Source organism: Dendronephthya gigantea, unplaced genomic scaffold, assembly GCF_004324835.1.
Source record: "Dendronephthya gigantea isolate DGI-Jeju-01 unplaced genomic scaffold, DenGig_1.0 000000F, whole genome shotgun sequence".
NCBI classification, from domain to species: Eukaryota; Metazoa; Cnidaria; class Anthozoa; order Malacalcyonacea; family Nephtheidae; genus Dendronephthya; species Dendronephthya gigantea.
Genome location: NW_021163010.1, coordinates 4,910,967 through 4,937,769, shown reverse-complemented (window position 1 = coordinate 4,937,769; position 26,803 = coordinate 4,910,967). Strand labels below are relative to the sequence as shown.

Here is a 26,803-nt window from a genome sequence, read left to right as displayed (position 1 = left end):
TAGCAGTTTTTATTATTGAGTCTCTACAATTTCCCTTTTTAGGGGACAGTTACTGACGATATCACATGCATAGCATTTTGAATTATAAAAATTAATTAAGATACTATATTTATACTATATATACATAATGTTAAAAGTGAAGCTAAAGGTAAAGATGCAGGTTGTGAAAACTTTTAGTGATAGCTATTTAGTAGATCGATATCTTTGTTACATGGAAAATCAAAATTATTCCCTAAATTAAATATTCACTTAAGGTGGCTCATTGTTAATTTCAGCTGTTTTCAATTTTTTATAAATAAAAGACATTTAACGAAAAAAAAGCTATAAAAAAGGTTAAAGCGTTAGTAAACCTGTAATCCTGTTCGTAAGCGAAAAATGGCCAATAAATTTTCCTGTTTGAATTTCCACAGTCGCTGTGTAGGTTGGTGCTTACTGTTTCAACAAAGCCTTCAGGCGGCGACATAAAGGCTCGCGGAAAATACGGAAATAGCAAACAAACGTTAGCGTTATTAAATTCTGTCTCTAAAACTAAAACTTTTACCGCCACATTGCGAATTCAGCTGGTCAGCTCAGCAAATGTGTGTTTGAACACTTAGTGTATATATATCAGCACCATGCATGAGTGTTAATATTCCTATATTTCGGTTCACATCATGGCACAACTGAAATTCCTGGTTTGTCTGCTCTTTTTAACTCAAGCGTTGGCTCAAGGTATGTTTTATATCAATAACATTAAGCATCAATTTAGGTTTTAATTATTCGGCAACCAATTTTAGCGGCAACTGACAAGAATAAAACATGATCAATTTAATGAAGTAGCTCATTTTAAAACATGCACAATTTATAATTCACTCACTTGAATATTAAATTTTTTGAAAAAGGGTTTTTAAAGATTTTGAGATTTTTCTATTACCCAACAGATTGCAACTTTGACAGTGGAAATAGCTGCAGTTACCAAAATGGTGTTGGACAGTTTCAATGGACTGTCCAGAGTGGCTCGACATCCAGTAGTGGAACGGGACCAAGTGCTGATGTCAGCGGCTCAGGTATACAATTAATTAGTAGTATTTTTAAAATCTGTTTGTAAATGCACCATGTAAGTATTGAGTTTCATACGATCATACTACTGAACACCATGATATAACATTGGACTATTTGGCTTGTTTCTAACCTTTTATTATATGGATTTTTATTAGGAAGTGGTTAAATATTGCGACATTACTAATAATCATAAAATTCTTAATTAGTGGTCGTACGTCTGCGTGTGTGTGTTGTGTTACCGTTACTGTTGTATTATATAATAATTATACGATTTGTTGAGCTCAGTTAAACGGTGGATACGTCTAAATTTCAACTTCAAAATTATGTACTGAATATGTAGTTGTAAACAGATTAAGGTTAAAAACATTTAGTTTGCCTGTTGAATATAAAACGATAGACTTGCTCTCTATTTTGAACTTATCCACTGTTTAAGCTAAACGGGCTTGATACAACCGGCCCCTGCTGAAAAGCCCGTTTGGAAGCTAGGGCAATTTGGTAATAATAATAAGAAGAGTAAATCTAATCACACGGACATACCAAATCATCCGTCGTGCATTGGTACCATAGCTGGCCGTTACTAATCTTCACATTGATTATGTTTTATTAAATAATTCCTTACGTTTTGTTAAATAATTCCTATCATTTTTTAGGTTATTACCTGTACATAGAGACGTCTAGTCCAAGACAGTCTGGCGACAAAGCTGCAATTTTGACACCTACCTTGAACGGCAACCAATGCATGAAATTTTCCTACCATATGTACGGTGGTGATATTGGAACCCTCAAAATCTATGCCAACAATCAAATAATATTTTCACGATCAGGAAATCAAGGAAATCGATGGGTGCAAGCAGAAAAATCAATAATGCAAAGTGGAAGTTATCAGGTGAAAACGGATCGTTAGCAGCACTTTGGTTCCATTTAATTCAAGAACCCAATAATTTTTTACTCTTTATATCAATGTTGTTTCAAAGTTCCAACATGTTTTCTGGGCAGAACCGAATAATTTTTTGGTCTATAATATTTTTTTGCTTTTTCAAAAACCTAATAATTTTTATTTTTTATCAATGTCGTTTCACAGTTCCAGCCTGTTTTCAGAGATATCCTAGAATAATTTTCATGGCATTGACGGTTGTTCGCGGTTGTGATTGCCGAGCTTGCGTCGTGAAAGTGAACACTTTCTGTTACTATTTCAGGTCAAGTTTGAAGGCACCCGTGGTAATGGTTACGAAGGTGACATTGCAATTGATGCTATCAGTTTCACCCCAGGTAGCTGCTCCTCATCGGCAAATTCAGGTAATGTCGAGTACATAGAATGCTTTCTATATACTGTTTCCCTGGTCAAATCATATACCATCATGTGCATTTCTAGGACTTAACAAAACTGCTTTACCGTCTTTTATCGACTTATTCCAACATCGAGCTCTTCCTCACGAGAATTCCTCACGAGATCTATTTTGAGAACTCAAGCAGCAATCTAGAAGTGGGGATTCTCCTTAGGGTTGCGTTCACCGTATCGTTCATTTAACTCAGCGGATATTACTTTTTAAGAATAAAGTATACTAGTGTTTGTTTTCTTTTAGTGAAATGTAACTTCGACCAGAATAGCCTTTGCTCCTTCACTAACAGTCAAAATGATGACTTTGACTGGACAATCGGTAGAGGAAGTACACCAAGTTATCAAACAGGACCTTCACAAGATGTTTCTGGACTTGGTAAAAAGTTGTAAAAACTGTTATTCAAATTTGGCATGTTTTATATAGCTACGTCAAATTTCGGTCGCATGAATGCAATGAAGAGAATAGATCTAGCTATTATTCATTGTCTTTAAATTTAGGTTGCATTGCATTCGATGCATGAAGCAGGCCTTTAATGACACATTATATGCATAAATGGCGATTGAATCCATAGTTAATTTCAGGATATTATGCCTTCATTGAAACATCAAGTCCCAGAAGTCAAGGTGATAAAGCATATCTTGCCAGTCCTAGTGTTAGTGGGGCTCAATGTTTGAAATTTTCCTACCACATGTATGGGGCATCAATGGGATCCCTGATAGTCTATCAAAGTATGAGTGGAAGTATGACAGAGGTATTCAGAATGTCGGGCGATCAAGGAAACCAATGGAAAATGGCCCAAGTAGAATTATCCAGTGGAAACAACTACAAGGTAAGATATACAACTTCGTCCTAGATTAAGTTTTGGGCTAGTTTCTTTCCGTTTAATATTACTAGGGCTGTGGGATGTGGCAATTGTAATGGATGGAATTATGGAAATGTTTCGTGTAAATTTGCATGCAATAGCAACATTACAACCATTTCCGAGAAAAAATAGCAATATGAAGTTGGAAAGGTATTTAAAAGGGTTGGAAAGGTATTCAAAAGGGTGTCATGTTGAAATTTGTCCTTTTACCAGATTGTGTTAACATCACACATCACACATCTGTCTCAACTTTGATTCAACTTCATATCCGTCAAAATTATTATTATCACACTTTTTAAGGTTATATTCAGTGGTGTGACAGGAAGTAGTTACCAAGGTGACATTGCCCTGGACGAGATCTCAATCACACCTGGTGGCTGTCCTAGATTTGGATCATGTGGAGCGAAAGGCCGCGGTCTGAGTGACTTCTCAAGAATAGTCGGTGGACAACAAGCCCAACCAGGTGAATGGCCGTGGCAGGTTTCACTTTTGCGTGGAGGCTCCTCGTTCTGTGGTGGCTCACTTGTTTCAAATGAATATGTCATCACAGCAGCTCATTGTGTTAAAGCTACGGACTGGTATCGCGTGAAGGTAACAATCATCATGCTTGGTATCGGTTAGGAACCACTTCAACTCAGAGCTATAGATGTCTTCCACTATGACTCTTGGTATCGCGCGTTTCCACCAAGTCATTTTAGCCGAGCCTAGATGAAGTACATGAGGTTAAAAGAGGAGCACGTCTCCCTAACTTCTGATATTCGGCTTTTTTACCGCAGCTTATTAAGTAAATAATTAATAAGGGCAAAAATAATTCTGATTGCAACACAAAAGAAAAAAGACGAATTCCACGAACACCATTTCTTTCCAGCATGCATCCTGATGCAAGCTGTCTACCCGACTTAATGAGGTGTATTTTCATCAAATCAGAAAAATGACACGTTAATTTGTCAAAAATAAGACTATAGTTTCCTGCTGTGAGTGAGTAATTCTCAATTATATTTCAGGTCAGATTGGGCGAACATGACATGAACAATAATGACGGCCATGAACAAGATATTGATATTGCAGTAAATGGCATCACAGTTCACCCTCAGTACGACCCAGCACCAACTGATTATGACATTGCCATAATTAAACTATCCACACCTGTCAAATACACACAAAGGATTAAGCCTGTCTGCATAAATAAGGGCAAAGACTTCACAGGTAAAGTATATCGTGTATTCCAAAATAATTCTAAATCTGACAACATTTTTCTCCAGTCCTAAGCCACGCGTTGTCACTTCGGTCAAATTTTGACGCATATTTTCTATGTAAAAATGTGATTTTCGGTAAAAATGTGGGTTAAAGTCCTTTGACACTACGCAAATAGAGTTCGAAACTACCGGTCTAGGCCAGACTTAGCAAATTTGAACACGCCAGGAAACAAATTACTTTGACTTTAGGTCTCCTCAAAGCTGTCTATAATTTTTTAAAATGTTATATGTATATTGTTTGCTAACCACGGTAGTTTAACAACGGAACATGCTTTAGAAAAAATAGGAAGGAATGCTTCAGAACAAAAATGTGTTCACAAAGAGGAATTTTTATTGAATGGATCTCACTACTGCTGATTAGAAATATGTGATTATAGGTCAACGTTGTTACATCTCGGGATGGGGCAGACTATCAAGTGGAGGAGCGACACCAAATATTTTACAGGAAGCCCAAGTTCCTATTGTAACCGTACAGCAATGCCGAACAGCATATGGTCATAGTAGCATCACTGATCGAATGTTGTGCGCTGGATATTCACACGGTGGTACCGATACTTGCCAAGGTGACAGCGGGGGTAAGTTCTTAGTTATAAACTGAGAACAATCGAAATAATATTGATTTGTTAGCTAACGACTAAAACTGAGGCATAATAGCGATAGACGACTCCGCTCTCCATATTTATTCATGTTTAACCTCGTTATGAAGAGCAACACAAAAAACTCTCAAGACTCAACTGTTAATCAAACTGATAATTTGAAATACTGCATGGCTTCTTGAAATTGAAAGTATTTTCCGCACCACAATCTTGTTGTCGGTTGTGGCGTTCTACTTGGCGGTCTTTTTGCAAGGGAAGAAAATTTTATTCATAAGTAACAGAAATCGGTAAATTGCAATATAACCAGAGAGCGGCGTATAGCAGAGTATTCAAACATGTTGGCGTCAAAAGTGATAAACTGGCAACTGCCTAAAGGCCCGTTTAAGGCCGACACACACCGGATGCGCTAGACTTACTACAAGTCGACTCTTTTAACCTACACGCGCGAAAGCGAGGGAAGGGAACGCGCGGAAGAGTCGACTTGTCAAACTTGCTTCGCGCCATTTTTGGCGACCCAAAATCAGGTCGCTGAATTAATTATTATAATTATCATTTCGACTATTCAGCGTGAATAAAAATGTCAATCAAGGTGTCGATATTGGTGTCCGATTTCACTTGATTAGAAAATACTTTGATATGGCTTCCATTATCGAAGCGATTGACAAAGCAAAGAAGTCTGTTGGCTACTCGGAACTGAAAGAGTATCAGCAGAACACTGTTCAGGCATATCTTTCAAACAGAGATGTCTTCGTTTTGGCGCCCACAGGAGCTGGGAAAAGCCTTGCATTTGAGTTAGCACGGATAGCACCATACGCTTTCAAGCACTTATTCGGAAATTGATTGAACACATTGTCATAGTAATATGACCGTTTTGGCGCGAAGACGCAAATAGAAACATTGCAAGTTTGACAAGTCGACTCTTCCGCGCGTTCCCTTCCCTCGCTTTCGCGACCTCGCTACGCTCGGTCGCTCAAGCTCGCGTGTGGGTTTAAAGAGTCGACTTGTAGCAAGCCAACGCGACGCGATTTTCAGTTACGAATTTTTCAGTTTTCAAAAGCTGCTAACTTTGACAATGTTGCGATATTCTTGGTAATTACTGAATGATAGTACATTTTGACTAGTCTGGTATCCATATCGCTCAAAATGTTCTTTCAGAATTGAATCAATTTGCTTCTGAAAATGGAGAATTCGCGTCGCGTCTAGGCCTAGCGAATCGCGTCCATGCAGTTTGTGTGGGCCTTAATTTACACAGTTACAATTAATTTTTGCTGCGATTTTACTAGCCTGCTTTTTAGCTAATTACTCGCTCACATCTATCAAAAAAAAAATCGCAGAAAAAATCGCAAGTGTATAAACGGACCTTATAAACGGGCCTTTGGATTTTTGTACTTTACTATTGAAATTGTACTAAAACACTAAATTATTTGCCCAACGCTCAGTTCGAGGCTCAGTTACCAAGGTAAGTGAATTTATACGTAGACTTTCGGCTGTATTCAAAAAGCTCACTCACACTCGCACTCATTGAGTGTGACTTAGAAATTTTGCTATTGCTGCTCAATGAGAAAGTTATTTCTGAATAGGTGGAAAGATTTAAGGTAAAAAACTGAAGATCATGCCTCTATTCGACTGGAAATACCGCCATGTAAACGCCATGAGCAGATTAAGATATCCCAATCAATGAGTTTGAGTGTGAGTAAGCTTTTAGAATACGGGCGTTAGTCTCGCTGAGTAATCACTAATAATGAGACAAGAAGAAGAATCTTTACTACCATTTTTGACTATATTCACCAAAAAATATGCATGAAATAATTGATATTTACAAGACTATTCTACTTGGTTTTCAATACAAGACTATCCTAATCACCTTGCCTTCAGCGAATTTAAAGTAATAATCACATATCACTCCTAATCGTTAAGACACTTTATTTTGGTTCCGTTGTTGTGCGTCACGTTCTATATAACTGAATAACGAAATATTGTAGAAAGCATACATGTATGGGAACTGTGTTCCAGATACATATATCACTTGCTCCATAGCTGCAATGTCTTGATTAAAAAAATAGGAGATTAATAAGGGATTAATTGACACATTATTGTAAAATAAATATGTTTATTTGTGTTTGTTTCTTTTCTCTAGGTCCACTTGTTTGCCAACATAGCGATGGTTCATGGCATCTTACCGGCGTGACAAGCTGGGGCCGAGGGTGTGCATTGGCGGGATACTATGGAGTTTACGCTCATGTTGCAAACCTTTATCCCTGGGTACAGCAAGTCACTGGACTTTAAGTTTAATACTCGTCAAGTACCATGTGCGCAATAGTTGGTCATAATTACAATGATTGTTAAGTATTAGAAATTAAAGACGTATTCAAAGCAAACTGTTTCGATGTGTAAACTGTTTTACTTTTGCAACGAAGAAACAAGTGAAATTCTTGATGCTCTTCAAATGTTCAAATGCTTTCCTGCTGTTGGTTTTCCGTATCTGGTTTTCACGCCTTGCAATCCTTGCTGCTATTTTCCGTCTTCGTTTGAGTGAAGTTATAAATAAATGATTTTATTACGCGTAATTTTAATTATCCCATCTAGTTATGTCCCTGAAATGCATACTAACCCACACTTTACAGTATGAAAAGATCGAAAAGCGTTTTTACGATTGGTAGGCTAACAGCGCTAGAGCTCAGGTCTGATAGAGCTATGATGGATGTCCGTTGGCAAACCACTGCGGGAAGTGTTTTAATTTTGGCCTCAAAAGTGGCTGCAAATGTTTTTTAAAAATTCAGCGCTTGAATCCATATTTCAGTATATCGCGCTCATTGTGAGTTTACTTACACTGTTTTCTGATTGGACAATTTGAATTTGAGGTGTGCTATTACAGGTCATCACATGGGTGGCTCAGTACAATATCACAACCTCAGGACAAATTTTGCCCTGGCTCCTGTTCCTTGCGTGTGTTAGAGAGAGCCTTTCATAATGCATAATTTTAGCTGAACAGGTTCAAACTTTCCACAGACATTTTATCTTTCCGTCCATAGCTTGCAGACCGAAAGCCTACTGCGTCTTGTTGGTCTCTAAATTGTCCCATGCTCTCTTAATAAACAACATTTCTCGAAGGCAACCTCTCAGTGATGATAAAATAATAATACCACATCACACTGATTATTAAATTTTAGAACAATTGGTGTATACATACATTATAATCATATATGCTACAGGTTAATCAGATTAAGTCCTGCTGCATGCATGCTATAGTATGATATATATATTTATGAAATCAAAATACAGAAATAAAGCATATTGTAGATGGTCAAGAAAAAAACAAATATTTGAATTCACTGATCAGCAAGTCGTTAGTCGTTTCCAAAAATAACATTTCCCCTGGCTCCACATATGAAATCAGCCCAGGATTTCACATTACCATCTGTTTTAAGGGGTTTGAAACTTTTGGACATATCCATAATCTTGGGTTGACGGAGAGTTTCATTCCAAATATTGACTTCAGTAAACTCCCCAGTGGCTGATTGATCAGCATCAAACTTACCACCAACTTTGTCTTGGTCTTGTCTGAAGACCCACGTACCATCTCCTGGAATTGCCGGCATCTCAGCCCATTTACTGAGTGTGCCACGGGCAACTATCGCTCCATTCTTGTGGAAGGAATATCCACCATCGCTTGATTGCCAAGTCACACAAATATGATTCCAGTTTCCATCGTTTATCGCAATTTTATCTCCACTAGACAGCAATAATAAACGTTATTGAATCGATTATTTTGAATTACTAGAATTGTTTACCAAATAGCTAGCAGTGTGATTGCAGCAATGAAAAATTCTAAACAGATTATAAAGTTCTAAACAGATCACTACCGGACCAGGGATGAGGGATGTTCTTGACTGACAATAATTCTCTAGTCCCATAAAATGACTCAATCAGAAGTCTAACATGGACAGATCAGTTGCAGCAAATCACCGCGTTCCGCTATTTTATAGCCAGGGTCACTTTCGGTGAAATGGAGCGATTTGATTGGCTGAGAAGAAGTTTTCCATCAGCCTCATGGCGATCCTTAACTGCTGCGGGACGTAAAATTTCCGTGCTGAAGTAATCAAACTTTCTCAACAACACACGTAAAAACATTCGCATGCATGGGCATCATCCATTACCTTGAGCAAGTTCTCTTTTTGCTATCATGTTCTATACAAAGTGCAAGTTTCGACTCTGGAGACACATAAAGCAGTATCTGGTTGTCTGCGTCCTCCAATGCGTAGGAAATGTAATGTGCATTTGTGGGATCTTGCTTGGTCTTTACCCACAAACACATAGTAAATTTATTCATTTCTGGAGCTCCGTCACTCCTTGCATAGTCGACAGTGTTTTTTTCAGAGAATATCATTGTTGTGAAACCTTGAAAAATGAGAATATTCATACATGCAGTATTTAGAATGTATTCAGTATGAATTGAAAATGAGTGAAAATTGCTTTGTTAATTAATAACAATGCATATACTTCGAGCAAAGTTTGAAGAAAGGAAAAAGGTTTGCACCACACAATCATAATAAGCTAACAACTAATACTATAACGAGCAACGTACGTATATAGGCCTCGATTCGTCGTATTTACCACAAAAATAATCCACAGCGGCCATCGCTGACAACGAAATGCAGTCAACCACATTGACAACACATCCCTCAACTATACCACTCATATATCACCTCTAAACACTGGTTTTAAAGAACAGCGCGAAAACTAAATATCAATAGCTACACGTGCTCATGTAAATAATTTAGATATTCTGAATAAGTAGTTTTTCCATTGAAAATAATTTTAGGCGTAATTTTTTACAGGATATTCCTTAAAATAACGTAGAAGTAACGAAAAATCCGCCTATAGGTGATCATCGCATAATAATCTCAGGTCGCTCGACCAAGCAGATGCCAAAATGCTCACCGCAATGTATTCCATTGCATTGTATTATCTTCATAGACAGGAGCTGGCCTTCGAGTTTGCTTTGTATTTCTAGTTACTGGTTAGTATTATCAAAGAATACGTATATTCCATCTTTTATCTATGGTATTACTTACATTTTCCGCACAGAGATCTGTACACATCTTGTTTATTATGCAACTCCTCTGTCAACGATTTGCAGTTTTTCTCGCCAATGTGAGACAAATGTACATAGGTTGTCTTGTTTTGCGGACACAGTTGGTTAGCGGCTTTCAATTTATTTCTCAGCTCACAAAAAAACGATTGCGGGCAGCATTTTGAATATGAATGCGAAAATGCTGACAAACCAAACGTGCTCAGAAGAAGAACGATTGTCAAACCAGAGTTCATCATTTAGAATATCTGCATGATGAAAAAAAAACTTTCTGTCATATATAGGGTGACATCATTTTTAGCGAGGAATGAATAACTTAATTATTATTTTGTAAAGTTTTGAAAAGTCTTATTTTGTAAAGTTTTGAAACCGACATAGCGGTGCAGAAGCATATAAACCAAAGAAGCGGAGTAAACTGATTTAACCCAGAGTTATAGCGCTAACCTATTGCCTCGAACAACTGGCCCAGGTGAATAAACCACCCCAGGTAAATAAACAATTCTTATATCGCTCTGGTTAGCATGGATAAGTTAAAATTATAGAATTCTAGGAAAGTGTTTGCGAGTACCGGTCTTCAAGCGAATTCCTTCGTTATAGAAATGGTTTCCATTTTGCAATGTTCTATTTCAATGATTCTCAATATATTTAAGTTTTCAAGCTGATATATGTTTCCGGCCTACATCACTAAGCATTTTTTATTAGACCTGCATGTATACCCGCGGTTTTCGCAAAGGTGTAATTGTGTAAAAAAGAGTGAAAATATAGAAAGTGTAGAGTGACTCGCGATTTTAAATTTTCCGGAAGTTTTGTTTTTATTAGCTGCTTGGCTAGAGCTGCGATTAACACATTAACATAGCCAATAGAATCCTGGAAAAGTGTTTGTGAGAACCTGTCTTCAAGCGCGAATTCTCATGTTTCAGGAATGTGTTGGCAGGTACCGCGATCAGTTTTCATTTTATACAAATTATGTTTAAATGATATGAACCAAATTCTATGACAAGGCTAAAGATTATGTTGAAAAGATAAATGTCTTTAAAAGTATTTTCTCCACTCTCCTATTTTTATTATAGGTAAAACAAGCAGAAAAAAAATGAATGCGCGTGTAATTACATTATATTGACTATATTCGTGAAACTTTTTCAATGATCCTGAAATCTTTCAACTTTATTACCCTGCGTCACTCCTATAGTACAACCATGCATGTCAGCTCGAATTGATAAAACAGAGTCAAAATCAGGTGTTATTTTCTTCAATGTAATTACACGCGCATTTTTTTTTTCTGCTTGTTTTTACCTATAATAAATTTATCATGTAATTATTCTACATTCCAAATACTATAAATTAGACGTTTTTGCATCACCCTTCCCCAGAACTCAGATTATATTCGTGAAACTTTTTCAATGATCTTAAAAACTTTCAACTTTATTACCCTGTGTCATGCACTCGTATGAGTAAAATTATGTCAGCTCGAATTGATAAAACAGAGACAAAATAAGGTGTTATTTTTTTCAAAAGTTAAATTTAATATATATTTTATGTACAGAATTATATTTATGCAATACTATAGAATAACTCACGATTTTTAAGCTTTCCGACTTGTTGTTTCTTTTGAAGTATATAGTTACTTGGTTAGCGCTGGTTAGCTTGATATTTTGATGCAATGCTTCATACAATTGAATGGTTTTATCTATCTGCAGCGTGTTATATCTATATACCTCAGCAGGTAAATAAAAATACATATATCGCTCTAGTTAACACAGCCAATAGAATCCTAGAAAAGTGTTTGTGTGAGAACAGGTCTTTCAGCGAATTCTTATATCATATATGTTATATAGTGCCGGTTTTGTTTATATAGGGATGCTGGTTGAAATGAATACAAACTTTATGGCGAGACCAAAGGTTATAATTATAGACAAACTTTATGGCCCGCAGACTAAAGTTCATGCATGTTGTTTAATTAATAACATATATATCTTTCAAAAACTTCGTTTAATTTCGATATATATTAAATAAGAATTATATAAATATAACATAAGAATTTATTAAAACTGGTTCCCGTAAACAGTTCCTATGATTCTATTGGCCAAGTTAGCCAGAGCGTTAACTATATTTTCATTATCACCTGCGAGGGATATTAGCTACATAACATACGAATAGAACCTGCATTTAATTTCAAGGACGTTGCGTTATCTATCTGCATGGAGTGTGTTATATCTATGTATACACCTCAGCAGGTAAATAAAAAAAAATACATCGCTCTAGTTAACACAGCCAATAGGATCCTAGAAAAATGTTTGCAGAACAGGTCTTTCATCGAATTCTATGTTATAGAATGCCGGTATTGTATGGTTGAACATATAATTATTTTATTAATACCGGTTCTCGTAAACACCTTCCAACGATTCTATTGGCCAAGTTAGCCAGAGCGTTATTATAAACTATATTTTTATAACCTGTGAGGGACGTATAACATATACGGATATAGAACCTGCATTTAACTCCAAGAGCATTGCGTAGTAATAAACTAGTCAATTAAGCTATAACCAGTCCGATAGTCGCTTATAATACATATGTATACTGTAAAAGAACCCAGGATATTTAAAATCGTAGGTTATTCATTCTCGTACCCAGGGTTTGTAAATTATTCTATTTGTCATACACATGCAAATAATTGTATGATGTATATATAATTAAGAATCGAAGTAGATATACAGGGTGTCTCAAAAAAACGAAAACTATTGAAATCACCCAAAGCAATGTACTTTGTTAGAGTTTGAATGCCTATAAGCACTCTGTTGGGATAATATCACAATAAACACTCGTTGTTTCGCGGTCATCTGTACCATTTTCTTTCAAAGCAATAACAAGGCTAATTTAAATTTATAATCATATTCACAATTTCAAATTTTTCGTGTTTAGCATTTTATAAGTTGCATTAAATTCCCACGGGCTAAAATTCGTGAACGCGCATTCAAATTTTAACAATCAGTGATTTCAATAGTTTTCGTTTTTCTTGAGACACCCTGTACATGTACAGTATACTGTAGTATATTATATGCATGATGATTGGGGGTCGCCAATCCAAATTCCTTCCTTTAAAGGATTTCTCTTATGAACATTTATATATTATCATGCATGCATAGTTTAAATAAAAAATAAAACAATGACATTTGCTTTTACAGAATCCTTATATGTTTGGGAAAATTTCTTAATAATATTTGTACTGCTATAGAAGCCTTTTCTGACTTCGTCCTGGTCAGGGGTTATTGCACCTGTGCAGGGGCGCCGGAATATCGATAATAACGGGGGCAGATATTCATATATTCGTGTTCGCAGATCGTAAAAACAATCGATTTCAAAAGGAGTTAATAATGCAGAACACGAATATATGAATATCTGCCCCCGTTATTATCGATATTCCGGCGCCCCTGCACCTGTGTTAGACCTAAGGAGCTGTTTACATCCATGGTCCCGCTTATAGGCGAGGTTCAACGAAGCGTGAGATGACTTTGAAAATTGAACTCTATTGAAACTTGAGCTCTGACATAAATTTGAAACCGAAATAAAGCATATTTCAAGAGAATTTATTTTAACTAAGAAATAGATTTTTATTTAACAACCAATGATATGAAAAAAGCGACAAATTCGAAAAGAATCTTCAACAAACTTTCGTACCAATACTCGATTCTCATAGTGAATTAATTGACGTGTAAAGTCCACAAAATTTTGTACAAGATATTGCGGTCTTTCTTTTTTGAACGCTCGGAAGGGAAGGCACTGACACTGTATACCTGAACATTTTAGAAGAAAGAGTTAATTATTAATTGAGCTTTCCGGTACTGTACCTTTTTCATGTCATAATAGCTTGCAATTACCAAATAGTCGGTTAAAATATATTCATATTTTTCAAGGTCCCGAAGCCAAATCAATGTTATTCAGAGAACAAAGTACCACTCACTCTGCAATATAGTAAGGGATCTCGACAGACAGATGGAGAAGATGACAATGTTTTTTGCATGGGTGAAGAACAAGCAAAAGACCGGACAAGCACATTACATCTCATACGCAGTCAAAGGAGCAACAAACCAGATACTGGTTAGCGAACAGACATGTCTTAAGCCGTGTTTACACGAAGGGGCTGACATTTACCTGACATTTACCCGTACCTGAGAAGTACCTAACCAAGTTTTACAGGGTGTGTTTACACCAGTTACCTAGCGGGACTTATATACATTCACGCAACATAAAGTACTGAGAGAAGAGTATTAAAATAAGTTTGCAGTTCTTTGTTTGTTTATTTCGTAAAAACTACAATGCCTCGTAAAAGAATACGACGTAGTGATTACTGGGATTACTGGCAAACAACGATTTCATGCAAAATTAAAAAATATATGATATAACTTATCGGCAAGTTCCGAAATTCGCAATGTAGCTAATTATCAACTCTGAATTTCCCCCTAATTTTTGCAAAATCGCGCGAAAATTCCAAGACCGCTAAATGCTGACATCAAAGACTCGAATTTACGTTTGTTGTCATGGAAATTAGCTTCGATCACACTTGGGTCAATAAAAATGTGTTTACACCGCCAGACTGACTTGAGACTTACCTAGGACTTACCTAATACCATATTTTCAGGCCACCTCTAATGCTTGGCCTGAAATCATGGTTTTAGGTCGGTCCTAGGTTGGTCTTAGGTCAGTCCTAGTGCGTTTACACTGCAGGACTAACTGCTTAAGTTAGGTCTTAGGTCAGGTATAGGTCTCTAGTGTAAACACTGCTTTAGACTCCAGCGGCCCGGTTGTATCAAGCCCGTTTAGCTTAAACGGCGGATATTAAGTCAAAATTAAATAAAACTAGCTCCTACATCTCTCTTGAATGAGTCAATTTGAATATCATGCACTGAATATGTAGACTGTAGTTGTAAACAGTATCTTTGTATTAAGGTTAAAAACATTTAGTTCGCCTGTTGAATAAAATGGCATGCAGACGTACTTTCAATGTTGAACTTAACCACCGTTTAAGCTAAACGGGCTTGATACAACCGGCCCCTGCTGAAAAGCCCGTTTGGAAGCTAGGGCAATTTGGTAATAATAATAAGAGTAAATCTAATCACACGGACATACCAAATCATCCGTCGTGCATTGGTACCATAGCTGGCCGTTACTAATCTTCATCATTGATTATGTTTTATTAAATATTCCTATCATTTTTCAGGTCACTACCTGTACATAGAGACGTCTAGTCCAAGACAGTCGATCTGGCGACTGGCGGCAATTTTGACACCTACCTTGAACGGCAACCAATACATGAAATTTTCCTACCATATGTACGGTGGTGATGTTGGAACCCTCAAAATCTATGCCAACAATCGAATGATATCTTCGCAAACAGGAAATCAAGGAAATCAATGGGTGCAAGCAGAACAACCAATAATCAGGTGAAAGGGATCGCTAACAGCACTTTGGTTCCATTTAGTTCAAAAACCCAATATTTTTTTTCTCTTTATATCAATGTTGTTTCAAAGTTCCAACATGTTTTCTGGGCAGAACCGAATAATTTTTTGGTCTATAATATTTTTTTGCTTTTTCAAAAACCTAATAATTTTTATTTTCTATCAATGTCGTTTCACAGTTCCAGCCTGTTTTCAGAGATATTCTAGAATAATTTTCATGGCATTGACGGTTGTTCGTGGTTGTGATTGTCGAGCTTGCGTCGTGAAAGTGAACACTTTCTGTTGCTATTTCAGGTCAAGTTTGAAGGCATCCGTGGTAATGATTACGAAGGTGACATTGCAATTGATGCTATCAGTTTCACCCCAGGTAGCTGCTCCTCATCGGCAAATTCAGGTAATGTCGAGTATATAGAATGCTTTCTATACTGTTTCCCTGGTCAAATCATATACCATCATGTGCATTTCTAGGACTTAACAAAACTGCTTCACCGTCTTTTATCGAATTATTCCATCATCGAGCTCTTCCTCACGGGAATTCCTCACGAGATCTATTTTGAGAACTCAAGCAGCAATCTAGAAGTGGGGATTCTCCTTAGGGTTGCATGCACCGTATCGTTCATTTAACTCAGCGGATATTACTTTTTAAGAATAAAGTATACTAGTGTTTGTTTTCTTTTAGTGAAATGTAACTTCGACCAGAATAGCCTTTGCTCCCTCACTAACAGTCAAAATGATGACTTTGACTGGACAATCGGGAGAGGAAGTACACCATGTTATCAAACAGGACCTTCACAAGATGTTTTTGGACTTGGTAAAAAGTTGTGAAAACTGCTATTCAAATTGGGCATGTTTTATATAGCTACGTCAAATCTCGGTCGCATGAATTGCAATGAAGAGAATAAATCTAGCTATTATTCATTGTCTTTAAGTTTAAGTTGCATTGCATTCGATACATGAAGCAGGCCTTTTATGACACATTATCCCCGAGCCGGTGCGGAGCACCGTGCGAGGGTACTAATTCCGCCCGGAGATTAGGAATTACACCCGGGACCCGGGAGAACATAGCGGAATCCAAAGTTGCCCAAATGTCACTGCCCAAATGTCATGGACGTTCAATGGTCATGGTACTTGTACGCATGCGCGAAATGCGAACGAGTGTAGACCACTGAGGTGTAGACCAGTGAACTATAATAAATAACTGGAACGATACCTCCTCATTGTTTTTGTGAAGCCAAAATTTGCGGGACTTTACCTCCAGACCCGCGTGTCTGGAGGTAAAGTCTCGCAAATTTTGGCAAATTTTTGGCTTCATTCGCGCGTGACTCGCGAGACACTGCAGATGCAGAGCGAATTTGAAAGAATTTTGATTTTTTGTTTGTTTCATGGTTTTAAATGTTTTTTTTATGGAATTATAGTGGAATTACTCTTAAATTGAACCAGGTGAACTGTTTTACGAATTACAACTGGAGTTGCCGATCAGATTGGAAACAAATTTTCTTAAACGGAACAAGTTTATAGCGATGTGCAATTTTGACAACAATATTTGTACGAAACGGATATCCTAAAGCTAAAATTTCATCGCAAAATACACTTGGTAGACATTGTTTAATAATATAAGTTTATATTTATGTAATTTCAAGTGACTAGATGGCAAAAAAGTTGTATTAATTGTAAAGTAAAACAAATATTCCTGCATTGTCACGCTAGGCTCTACGCTTTTTCCTAGCAAAGAGCCGTCTTACTCCGCATTCCAATAATAGGTCCATAAAATGCATTCTACCAACATCAAGAATGTCTCAGCCGGCTGTAAGCACTAACAAAATCAGTTATTTAACTCCCTAAAAAATTTTTCGGGGAGTTTTTATCAAATTTACGAAATCACAAAAAAAAAATTTGTTTTGGCCGTGTTTGTTTTTGCGTGTAAAGACTGGGGGTGACTTAGCTTCAACTTCCTGTCAGAAGGTAGCGTTCCAGTTATATTTATTTCACTGGTGTAGACCTTTAATCAGCAACTTCCTGATTGGCTAAGACGAAACGTTTGTGCACAGATCATAGGAAGCCCAGACAAATGAGTTGAAGTTAATAAAAATCCGTAAAACACTTGAGATATGTGTTAAAATGAATTAAAGTATGTAATATGCTACAAAACTACTGTTAGAACCATGTATGTAACGTGCTCCAGAGGCGCTGCCATTTGACTATGCAACTAGTGACGTAACTTACTATATTATTAGGAAGGATGGAAACTCTCACCTCAATTTTCAACATGTTCACAAATTAAAACACAAATTACTATAGTAAAACGGCACGTCGACTGCTAAATGCCTACCCTAGGTTTAAGTTGAATAATCAAACTATACTTTCATCACAAAAATAATGCTGAATTCAAAAGAAAGCGCTGGAAAAACGTACACAAACTTTGTAAATTTGCCGAAATTTTCGTAAATTCATGCGGGATGTAAGTACCTACCCAAAATGGCGGCGGCAGAAGAATCTGATTGGTCGAGAAAGGTAAACAAAGTATGATAAACCAATCTGATTGGTCGAGAAAGGTAAACAAAGAATGATCGACCAATCAGATTCTTCTGCCGCCGCCATTTTGGGTAGGTACTTACATCCCGCATGAATTTACGAAAATTTCGGCAAATTTACAAAGTTTGTGTACGTTTTTCCAGCGCTTTCTTTTGAATTCAGCATTATTTTTGTGATGAAAGTATAGTTTGATTATTCAACTTAAACCTAGGGTAGGCATTTAGCAGTCGACGTGCCGTTTTACTATAGTAATTTGTGTTTTAATTTGTGAACATGTTGAAAATTGAGGTGAGAGTTTCCATCCTTCCTAATAATATAGTAAGTTACGTCACTAGTTGCATAGTCAAATGGCAGCACCTCTGGAGCACGTTACATACATGGTTCTAACAGTAGTTTTGTAGCATATTACATACTTTAATTCATTTTAACACATATCTCAAGTGTTTTACGGATTTTTATTAACTTCAACTCATTTGTCTGGGCTTCCTAATAATATAGTAAGTTACGTCACTAGTTGCATAGTCAAATGGCAGCGCCTCTGGAGCACGCTACACACATGGTTCTAACAGTAGTTTTGTAGCATATTACATACTTTAATTCATTTTAACACATATCTCAAGTGTTTTACGGATTTTTATTAACTTCAACTCATTTGTCTGGGCTTCCTATGCACAGATTAGCTATATAGCTAATCTGTGGTTTGTGTTTCAGTGAAAAACGTCAGCAATTTAGCTGTCATTTTGCAAACTATTTCTTAAAAAAATGTTTCGAAAACAAAATATGAAATGTGGAATCAAATAACAGATAAAACACTGGAAAGAGTTTAAAATATTATCAGAACTGGAGGAATTAGCGGTGAAAAGGAACAACTCGATTATAATCCTTGAAATGGTAGGAGTCTATTTTGTTTATTTCGAGGTTTATTTCGCGTTTGCTGTACGAATACATTTTATGACCTTGGTACAGTATGTCGTTTTGCTCGGTTTTTCGAAGACGTGACCGACTATTTAAGGCTTTAGATCATCGTTTTAACTTCCAAAAGAGTCCTTAAAAGTGTAATTCGGAGTTTTAATATAACAAATATCACTTTAAAGGCTTATATATAGTCGACTGCAATCACTGCGTGAATTTAATAATCGAAAAACAACATTCGACGTTCACTGCTTGGTTATTTATATTATTTGGGCTGTTTTGATGTTTTGAAGGTTTAGCTATAATGAAGTATTAACTCTCACTTAAACTGTGAAAGTCTATAACTTAATGCAACGGAAAGCAGCAGGAAAACGGGTGATTTCACTTTACCTTTACGACTGTGTTTGTTTCCAAAATATTTGAAACATCAGCTATCGGCTTTACATTTAAGACATTTCATAATAATTTATTGAAGGTTAGGTCTGGCTAGCTCAGGAAATATTTTGCTTCGTTTGAAATGGCGAGGGGTTGCTGCATGCATGTATTTCTAGTAATTATGCATAAATGGCGATTGAATCCACAGTTAATTTCAGGATATTATGCCTTCATTGAAACATCAAGTCCCAGAAGTCAAGGTGATAAAGCATATCTTGCCAGTCCTAAAGTTAGTGGCGCTCAATGTTTGAAATTTTCCTACCACATGTTTGGGGTATCAATGGGATCCTTGATAGTCTATCAAAGTATGAATGGACTAATGACAGAGGTATTCAAAATGTCGGGTGATCAAGGAAACCAATGGAAAAAAGCCGAAGTAGAATTATCCAGTGGAAACAACTACAAGGTCAGATATACAACTTCGTCCTAGATTAGTGTTGGACAAGCTGTATTTTTTCAGTTTTCAAAAGCTGCTAAGTTGACAATGTTGCGATATTCTTGGTAATTACTGAATGATAGTACATTTTGACTAGTCTGGTATCCATATCGCTCAAAATGTTCTTTCAGAATTGAATCTATTTGCTTCTGAAAATGGAGAATTCGCGTCGCGTCTAGCGAATCGCGTCCATGCAGTTTGTGTGGGCCTTTGCACGGTTGCATTTTTGCTGCGATTTTACTAGCCTGCATGGCAGGCAGGCGGACCTAGGCGATTTTACGTGCGATTTTCTTCTTTAGATAGATATAAATGAGTGAATTAGTTACTGTTATTAAAATAAGAGTTCTTAGCTAATTACTCACTCACATCTATCAAAAGAAGAAAACCGCAGCAAAAATCGCAAGTTTAAACGGGCGTTATTATAGTCTGCCTTGGATTTTTGTAATTTACGATTGAAATTGTACTAAAACACTAAATTATTTGCCTAATTAACGCTCAGTTCGAGGCTCAGTTACCAAGGTAGGTGAATTTATAACTGGACTTTGTCTTGCTGAATAATCACTAATAAGAATCTTTACTACCATTTTTTACTATATTCACCGAAAAATATGCATGAAAGTTACAAGACTATTCTACTTGGTCTTCAGTACAAGACTATCCTAATCCCTTTGCCTTCAGCGAATGTAAAGTAATGATCACATATCACTCCTAAAGGTTAAGACACTTTATTTTGGTTCCATTGTTGTGCGTCACCTTCTATATTAATATAACTGAATAACGAAATTTTGCAGAAAACATACATGTATGGGGACTGTGTTCCAGATACATATATCAATTGCTTCATAGCTGCATGCAATGTCTTGATTAAAAGAATAAGAGATTAATAAGGGATTAATTCACACATTATTTGTAAAATAAATCTTGTTTAATCATGCTTGTTTCTTTTCTCTAGGTCCACTTGTTTGCCAACATATAGCGATGGTTCATGGCATCTTACAGGCGTGACAAGCTGGGGCCGAGGGTGTGCATTGGCGGGATACTATGGAGTTTACGCTCATGTTGCAAACCTTTATCCCTGGGTAAAGCAAGTCACTGGACTTTAAGTTTAATACTCGTCAAGTACCATGTGCGCAATACTTGGTGATAATTACAATGATTGTTAAATATTAGAAATTAAAGACGTATACAAAGCAAACTGTTTCGATGTGTAAACTGTTTTCATTTTGTCACGAAGAAACAACTGAAATTCTTGATGTTCTTCACATGTTTGAATGCTTTCCTGCTGTTGGTTTTCCGTATCTGGTTTTCAGGCCTTGCAATCTTTGCTGCTATTTTCCGTCTTCGTTTGAAAGAAGTTATAAATGAATGATTTTACAACGCGTAATTTTAATTATCCCATCTATAGTTATGTCCCTGCAAGAAATGCATACTAACCCACACTTTATGCAGTATAAAAAGATCGAAGAGCGTTTTTACGATTGGTAGGCTTACGGCGCGAGAGCTCAGGTCTGATAGAGCTATGATGGATGTCCGTTCGCAAACCACTGCGGAAAGTGTTGTCATTTTGGCCTCAAAAGTGGCTGCAAATCTTTTTAATAAATTGAACGCTTGAATCCATATTTCAGTATATCGCGCTCATTGTGAGTTTACTTACACTGTTTTCTGATTGGACAATTTGAATTTGAGGTGTACTATTACAGATCATCACATGGGTGGCTCAGTACAATATCACAACCTCAGGACAAATTTTGCCCTGGCTCCTGTTCCTTGCATGTGTTAAAGCGAGCCTTTCATAATGCATAATTTTAGCTGAACAGGTTCAAACTTTCCACCGACATTTTATCTTTCCGTCCATAGCTGGCAGACCGAAAGCTTAACTGCGTCTTGTTGGTCTCTAAATTGTCCCGTGCTCTCTTAATAAACAACATTTCTCGAAGGCAACCTCTCAGTAACCAAATAACCAAATGCACACACAAATGATAAAATAATAATACCACATCACACTGATTATTAAATTTTAGAACAATTGGTCTATACATACATTATAATCATATATGCTACAGATTAAGTCCTGCTGCATGCATGCTATAGTATGATATATATATTTATGAAATCAAAATACAGAAATAAAGCATGTAGATGGTCAAGAAAAAAACAAATATTTGAATTCACTGATCAGCAAGTCGTTAGTCGTTTCCAAAAATAACATTTCCCCTGGCTCCACATATGAAATCATACCAGGATTTCACATTACCTGCAGCTTGTCCACTGGCATTGACACTTCTGGACATTTCCATAATCTCTGGGTCAGGGAGAATTTCATTCCAAATATTGACTCCACTCAACTCCCCAGTGGCTGATTGATGAGCCTCAAACCCACCACCAACTTCATCTTGGTCTTGTCTCAAAACCCACGTACCATCTCGTGGAATTGGAATCCCGACACTTGCACTGATTGTGCCATCGCCAACTTTCCTTCCATTCTTGTAAAAGAAATATTCACCATTGCTTTTTCGCCAAGTCACACAAAAATGGTTCCACTGTCCAACGACTATCGCAATATTATCGTCACTAGACAGCAATAATAAACGTTATTGAATCGATTATTTTAAATTACTAGAATTGTTTACCAAATAGCTGGCAGTGTGATTGCAGCAATGAAAAATTCTAAACAGATTATAAAGTTCTAAACAGATCACTGCCGGACCAGGGATGAGGGATGTTCTTGACTGACATTAATTCTCTAGTGCCATAAAATGGCTGAATCAGAAGTCTAACATAAACAGATCAGTTGCAGCAAATCACCGTGCGCCGCTATTTCATAGCCAGCGTCACTTTTGGTGAAATGGAGCCATTTGATTGGCTGAGAAGAAGTCTTCGATCAGCCTAATGGCGATCCATAACTTACGAACATCACAGGTAAAAGCATCCGCATGCATAAGCATCCATATTACCTTGAGTCAACGTGATGGCTTTTGCTGTCATGGTGTATGGTGAGTCTCAATTTCGCCGAATTTTCAGGCGTATAAAGCAGTATCTGGTTGTCTGCCTCCCTAACTGCGTAGGAAATGTAATGTACATTTATGGGCGTTTGGTTGGGCTTTACCCACAAACACATAGTAAATGCATTCATCTCTGGAGCTCCGTCACTTCTTGCATAGTCGACAGTGTTTTTTTCAGGGAATATCATTACTGTGGGACCTTGAAAATAAGAATATTCATATAAGTCATCCACTATTTAGAATGAAATGCGTGAAATTTGGGGAATTTGTTTTATTATTAACAATGCATATACTTCGAGAAAAGGTTGAAGAAAGGACACAGGTTTGCACCACACATAATAAACAAACAACTAAAATTCTAACGAGCAACGTAGGCCTCGATTCGTCGTATCTACCACAAAAATATTCCACAGCGGCAATCGCTGACAACGAAATGCAGTCAACCACACTGACAACACATCCCTCAAGAACAGCGCGAAAACTAAATATCAGTATAGCTACACGTGCATGCTCATGTAAATAATTTAGATATTTTGAATAAGCAGTTTTTCCCTTGAAAATAATTTTAGGCGAATTTTTTTTCAGGATTTTCCTTAAAATAACGTAGAAGTAACGAAAAATCCGCCTAGGTTGATCATCGCGTAATAATCTCAGGTCGCTCGACCAAGCAGATGCCAAAATGCTCACCGCAATGTATTTCATTGCATTGTATTATCGAGCTTCAAGCACAGGAGCCGGCCCTCGAGTTTGCTGTGTATTTTTAGTTACTAGTTAATACTTAGCATTATCAAAGAATACGTATATTCCATTTTTTATCTATGGTACGTGTTACTTACATTCTGCGCAAAGTTTGCTGTACGCATTCCGTTTTTCATTCAACTCATTTTTCAGCGATTCGCAGCATTCCGTACCATTGCCAGACAAATGTACACAGGTTGTTTCGCTTGACGAACATACTTGGTTAATGGCGTCTAATTTATTTTTCAGCTCACAAAAAAACGAGCGGCAGCATTGTGGAAATGAATGCGAAAATGCTGACAAACCAAACGTAGTCAGAAGAAGAACGATTGTCAAACCAGAGTTCATCATTTAGAATATCTAATGAAAAAAACTTTCTGTCATAGCTATATAGGGTGACATCATTTTTAGCGAGTAATGAATATCTCAAGCGGGTGCGTGATGGGCGCAGCAAACGAGGAGCAATTGTGATAATGCATGCCTGGGCGATATAAAACCATAAAATCACTGAGCTTATATATACAGTTACGCAACTGGCAGTGCAAACTTTGGATTTAAAGTAGGCCCTCGACTTAATTCGTATTGATTTTTATTCAGCGATATTCACCTCGCCTCGGGAATAATCGTTATATAAATAGAACAGATGTTCATCACTACTTATACTAAACTACTCAATTCTCCTTTCATTCTTGATTTATTTCTTGTCTTTAGGTGTAAAAAACAGCTAAAGGCTTCCATCTTTTCGTTTCATACAATTTAATGTTTTTATTTTTCCATCTGCCGCGTGTGTTGTATCTAGGCCATATATTACCTCAGCAGCTAGCGGCCAGTTGGTAAATCAGTTTACTTCGCTGTTTTGGTTTATATGCTTCTGCACCACTGTTCGTTTCCGGCATAACTTTACAAAATAAGACTCATCTATTGACCACAAAATATTTATGAGAAAACATGTTCAACTTCATAAACGAGCGACTAAAAAACTGATATGTGAAAATTTGAGTTTTTGACAAACAGCTGAGCGGTGGTGCAGAAGCACATAAACTATAAAACACCGCGTTTAACCCAGGGTTAGCGCTAATCTATAGCTTCGAACAACCGGCCCAGGTGAGTAAACCACCCGCCAGGTGAATAAACCACCCGCCAGGTGAATAAACAATTCTTATATCGCTCTGGTTAACATGGATAAGTTAAAATTATAGAATTCTAGGAAAGTGTTTGCGAGTACCGGTCTTCAAGTGAACTCTTTCGTTATAGAAATGGTTTCCATTTTGCAATGGTCTATTTCAATAATTCTCAATATCTAAGCTTTCAACCTTATGTTATACCGACCTACATCACTGAGCATTTTTTATTAGACCAGTATACCGGTTTTCGTAGAGTTGTAATTGTGTAAAATAGAGTGAAAATATAGAAAGTTGTTGAGTAACTCACGATCATAAATTTTCCGGAAGTTTTTTTATAAGCTGCTTGGCTAGAGCTGCAGTTAATATAGCCAATAGAATCCTGGGAAAGTGTTTGTGAGAACCTGTCTTCAAGCGAGTTCTCATGTTACGGGGAATGTGTTGGCAAGTACCGCGATCAGTTTTTATTTTCATTCTTCAATGCATGATCCTAAAAACGTTCAACTTTATATTACCTTGCTTCACGTCGCAGTAGTAAAATTATGTCAGCTCGAATTGATAAAACAGAGTCAAAATAAGGTGCATGTTATTTTCTTCAAAAGTTAAATTTAATATATATATATATTAAATGTACAGAATTATATGTATATATGCAATACTATAGAATAACTCACGATTTTTAAGCCTAATTCCGACGTGTTGTTTCTTTTGAGGTGTAGTTGTTACACTTGGTTAACGCTGGTTAGATTAATATTCTATTTTGACGCAAGGCTTCATACAGTTGAATGGTTTTAACTATCTGCAGTGTGCTATATCTATATACCTCAGCAGGTGAATGAAAAAAAATTACATCGCTCTAGTTAACACAGCCAATAGAATCCTAGAAAAGTCAGGTTTGTGTGAGAACAGATCTTTCAGCGAATTCTTATAATTCTTATAAGATGTATATTTATTAAAATAAATATACATCTTATAAACGCCGGTTTTGTTTAGGGATACTGATTGAAATGAAGACAAACTTTATGGGGAGACCAAAGGTTATATATAGCTATAGACAAATTTTATGGCCAGACTAAAGATCATGTTATATACTTAAAAACATATCTTTTACAAACCTCGTTTAATTTCGATATATCAAATACACTGTTATTTTCAGGAGTTATTTTAACTCTCCCATTATCCTTTTTTAGTGGAGTTAAAAATTTAACTATAGTTTTGGAGTAAAAATAACTCTCTTTGAGGGGTTAATAATTTTTAGACCTTATTAACTATGCAGAATTAACTCCTTTTGGGGGAGTTAAGCAATCTAACCCTCTTTTAGGAGTTATTTTGACTCACCTATTACCCTTTTTTGGGGGTGATAAAAATTCAACTCTCTTTTTGGAGTTAAATAAAATTCAAAATGGCGTGCACAAGAGGAGCGGGTTAATAGTTTATTATAAATTTTAGTCTTATAAACGTGAATTGATTTAACTCTGGAGTGAAAAAGGCGGAAAAGGCTTGTAAAAATTACGAATGTTTGTGCCACTAATATAATTTGACTTCTAAACCCTATATTTTAACTTATATCGCTTTCTTCATCCCGATGTATAAAGTTTCTTCCTACGGCATTTAACTTTTAAGTTCAAGTTTATAAGGCTGTTCTGTTCATCTGTATATCAAAGCCATTCCCCCCATAAAATAGGGAAAAATGGCAGGGCTGACGATGATCTATTGATTATATGTTATTTCTGGCTGTGAGGTCGTTATTTCCGTTTTCGAGACCGTCGGCACAGTTTTTTGTATCCGGGCCGAAGCTGCCGGTAAAATATAATGTGTTTATTTTTTAACCTTTGCCGTAGGCCGAGGGAAGTTTTCGAGACCGAGAGCACAGATTTTTGCCTCTGGGCTGAAGCTGCGGTATATAACGTGTTTATTTTTTTACCTTTACATTATTGACTTCATGAAACACAAAAAAAGCAAAAAAATTAGCAAATAACTATATATA

General features: G+C 36.6%; 3 protein-coding genes across 3 annotated transcripts; 2 read left to right on the top strand and 1 right to left on the bottom strand.

The window, feature by feature from the left end:
* The first annotated feature begins 644 nt into the window (after positions 1-644).
* On the top strand, positions 645-7,467 carry LOC114520451 (MAM and LDL-receptor class A domain-containing protein 2-like). Its single transcript, XM_028540756.1, has 10 exons — positions 645-711; positions 921-1,046; positions 1,692-1,927; positions 2,238-2,337; positions 2,625-2,756; positions 2,963-3,210; positions 3,544-3,834; positions 4,248-4,449; positions 4,877-5,074; positions 7,233-7,467. The coding sequence occupies exons 1-10, from the start codon at positions 654-656 to the stop codon at positions 7,379-7,381; spliced, it is 1,740 nt and encodes a 579-aa protein (XP_028396557.1). The 5' UTR covers positions 645-653; the 3' UTR covers positions 7,382-7,467.
* A 975-nt stretch (positions 7,468-8,442) lies between these two features.
* Positions 8,443-11,853, bottom strand: LOC114520345 (C-reactive protein 1.1-like). Its single transcript, XM_028540595.1, has 4 exons — positions 11,765-11,853; positions 10,171-10,435; positions 9,253-9,493; positions 8,443-8,827 (listed from the first exon to the last, which is right to left on the bottom strand). Exons 2-4 carry the CDS (start codon positions 10,424-10,426, stop codon positions 8,443-8,445), a joined length of 882 nt encoding a protein of 293 aa, XP_028396396.1. The 5' UTR covers positions 10,427-10,435; positions 11,765-11,853.
* A 2,350-nt stretch (positions 11,854-14,203) lies between these two features.
* Positions 14,204-19,949, top strand: LOC114520336 (MAM and LDL-receptor class A domain-containing protein 1-like). Its single transcript, XM_028540582.1, has 5 exons — positions 14,204-14,282; positions 15,403-15,625; positions 15,895-16,034; positions 16,320-16,451; positions 19,678-19,949. The coding sequence occupies exons 1-5, from the start codon at positions 14,204-14,206 to the stop codon at positions 19,947-19,949; spliced, it is 846 nt and encodes a 281-aa protein (XP_028396383.1).
* Positions 19,950-26,803: the final 6,854 nt, after the last annotated feature.

Excerpts from the sequence above, each read along its gene's own strand:
- LOC114520451 (XM_028540756.1), top strand. The coding sequence starts at position 654 with ATGGCACAACTGAAATTCCTGGTTTGTCTGCTCTTTTTAACTCAAGCG. Across the intron at positions 712-920 it reads AACTCAAGCGTTGGCTCAAG|ATTGCAACTTTGACAGTGGA; the intron begins GTATGTTTTATA and ends ATTACCCAACAG. Across the intron at positions 5,075-7,232 it reads TTGCCAAGGTGACAGCGGGG|GTCCACTTGTTTGCCAACAT; the intron begins GTAAGTTCTTAG and ends TCTTTTCTCTAG.
- LOC114520336 (XM_028540582.1), top strand. The coding sequence starts at position 14,204 with ATGGGTGAAGAACAAGCAAAAGACCGGACAAGCACATTACATCTCATA. Across the intron at positions 14,283-15,402 it reads GAGCAACAAACCAGATACTG|GTCACTACCTGTACATAGAG; the intron begins GTTAGCGAACAG and ends ATCATTTTTCAG. Across the intron at positions 15,626-15,894 it reads GCAGAACAACCAATAATCAG|CTTGCGTCGTGAAAGTGAAC; the intron begins GTGAAAGGGATC and ends GTGATTGTCGAG.
- LOC114520345 (XM_028540595.1), bottom strand. The coding sequence starts at position 10,426 with ATGATGAACTCTGGTTTGACAATCGTTCTTCTTCTGAGCACGTTTGGT. Across the intron at positions 9,494-10,170 it reads CAGATCTCTGTGCGGAAAAT|GTTTCACAACAATGATATTC; the intron begins GTAAGTAATACC and ends TCATTTTTCAAG. Across the intron at positions 8,828-9,252 it reads AAAAAGAGAACTTGCTCAAG|TGGAGATAAAATTGCGATAA; the intron begins GTAATGGATGAT and ends ATTGCTGTCTAG.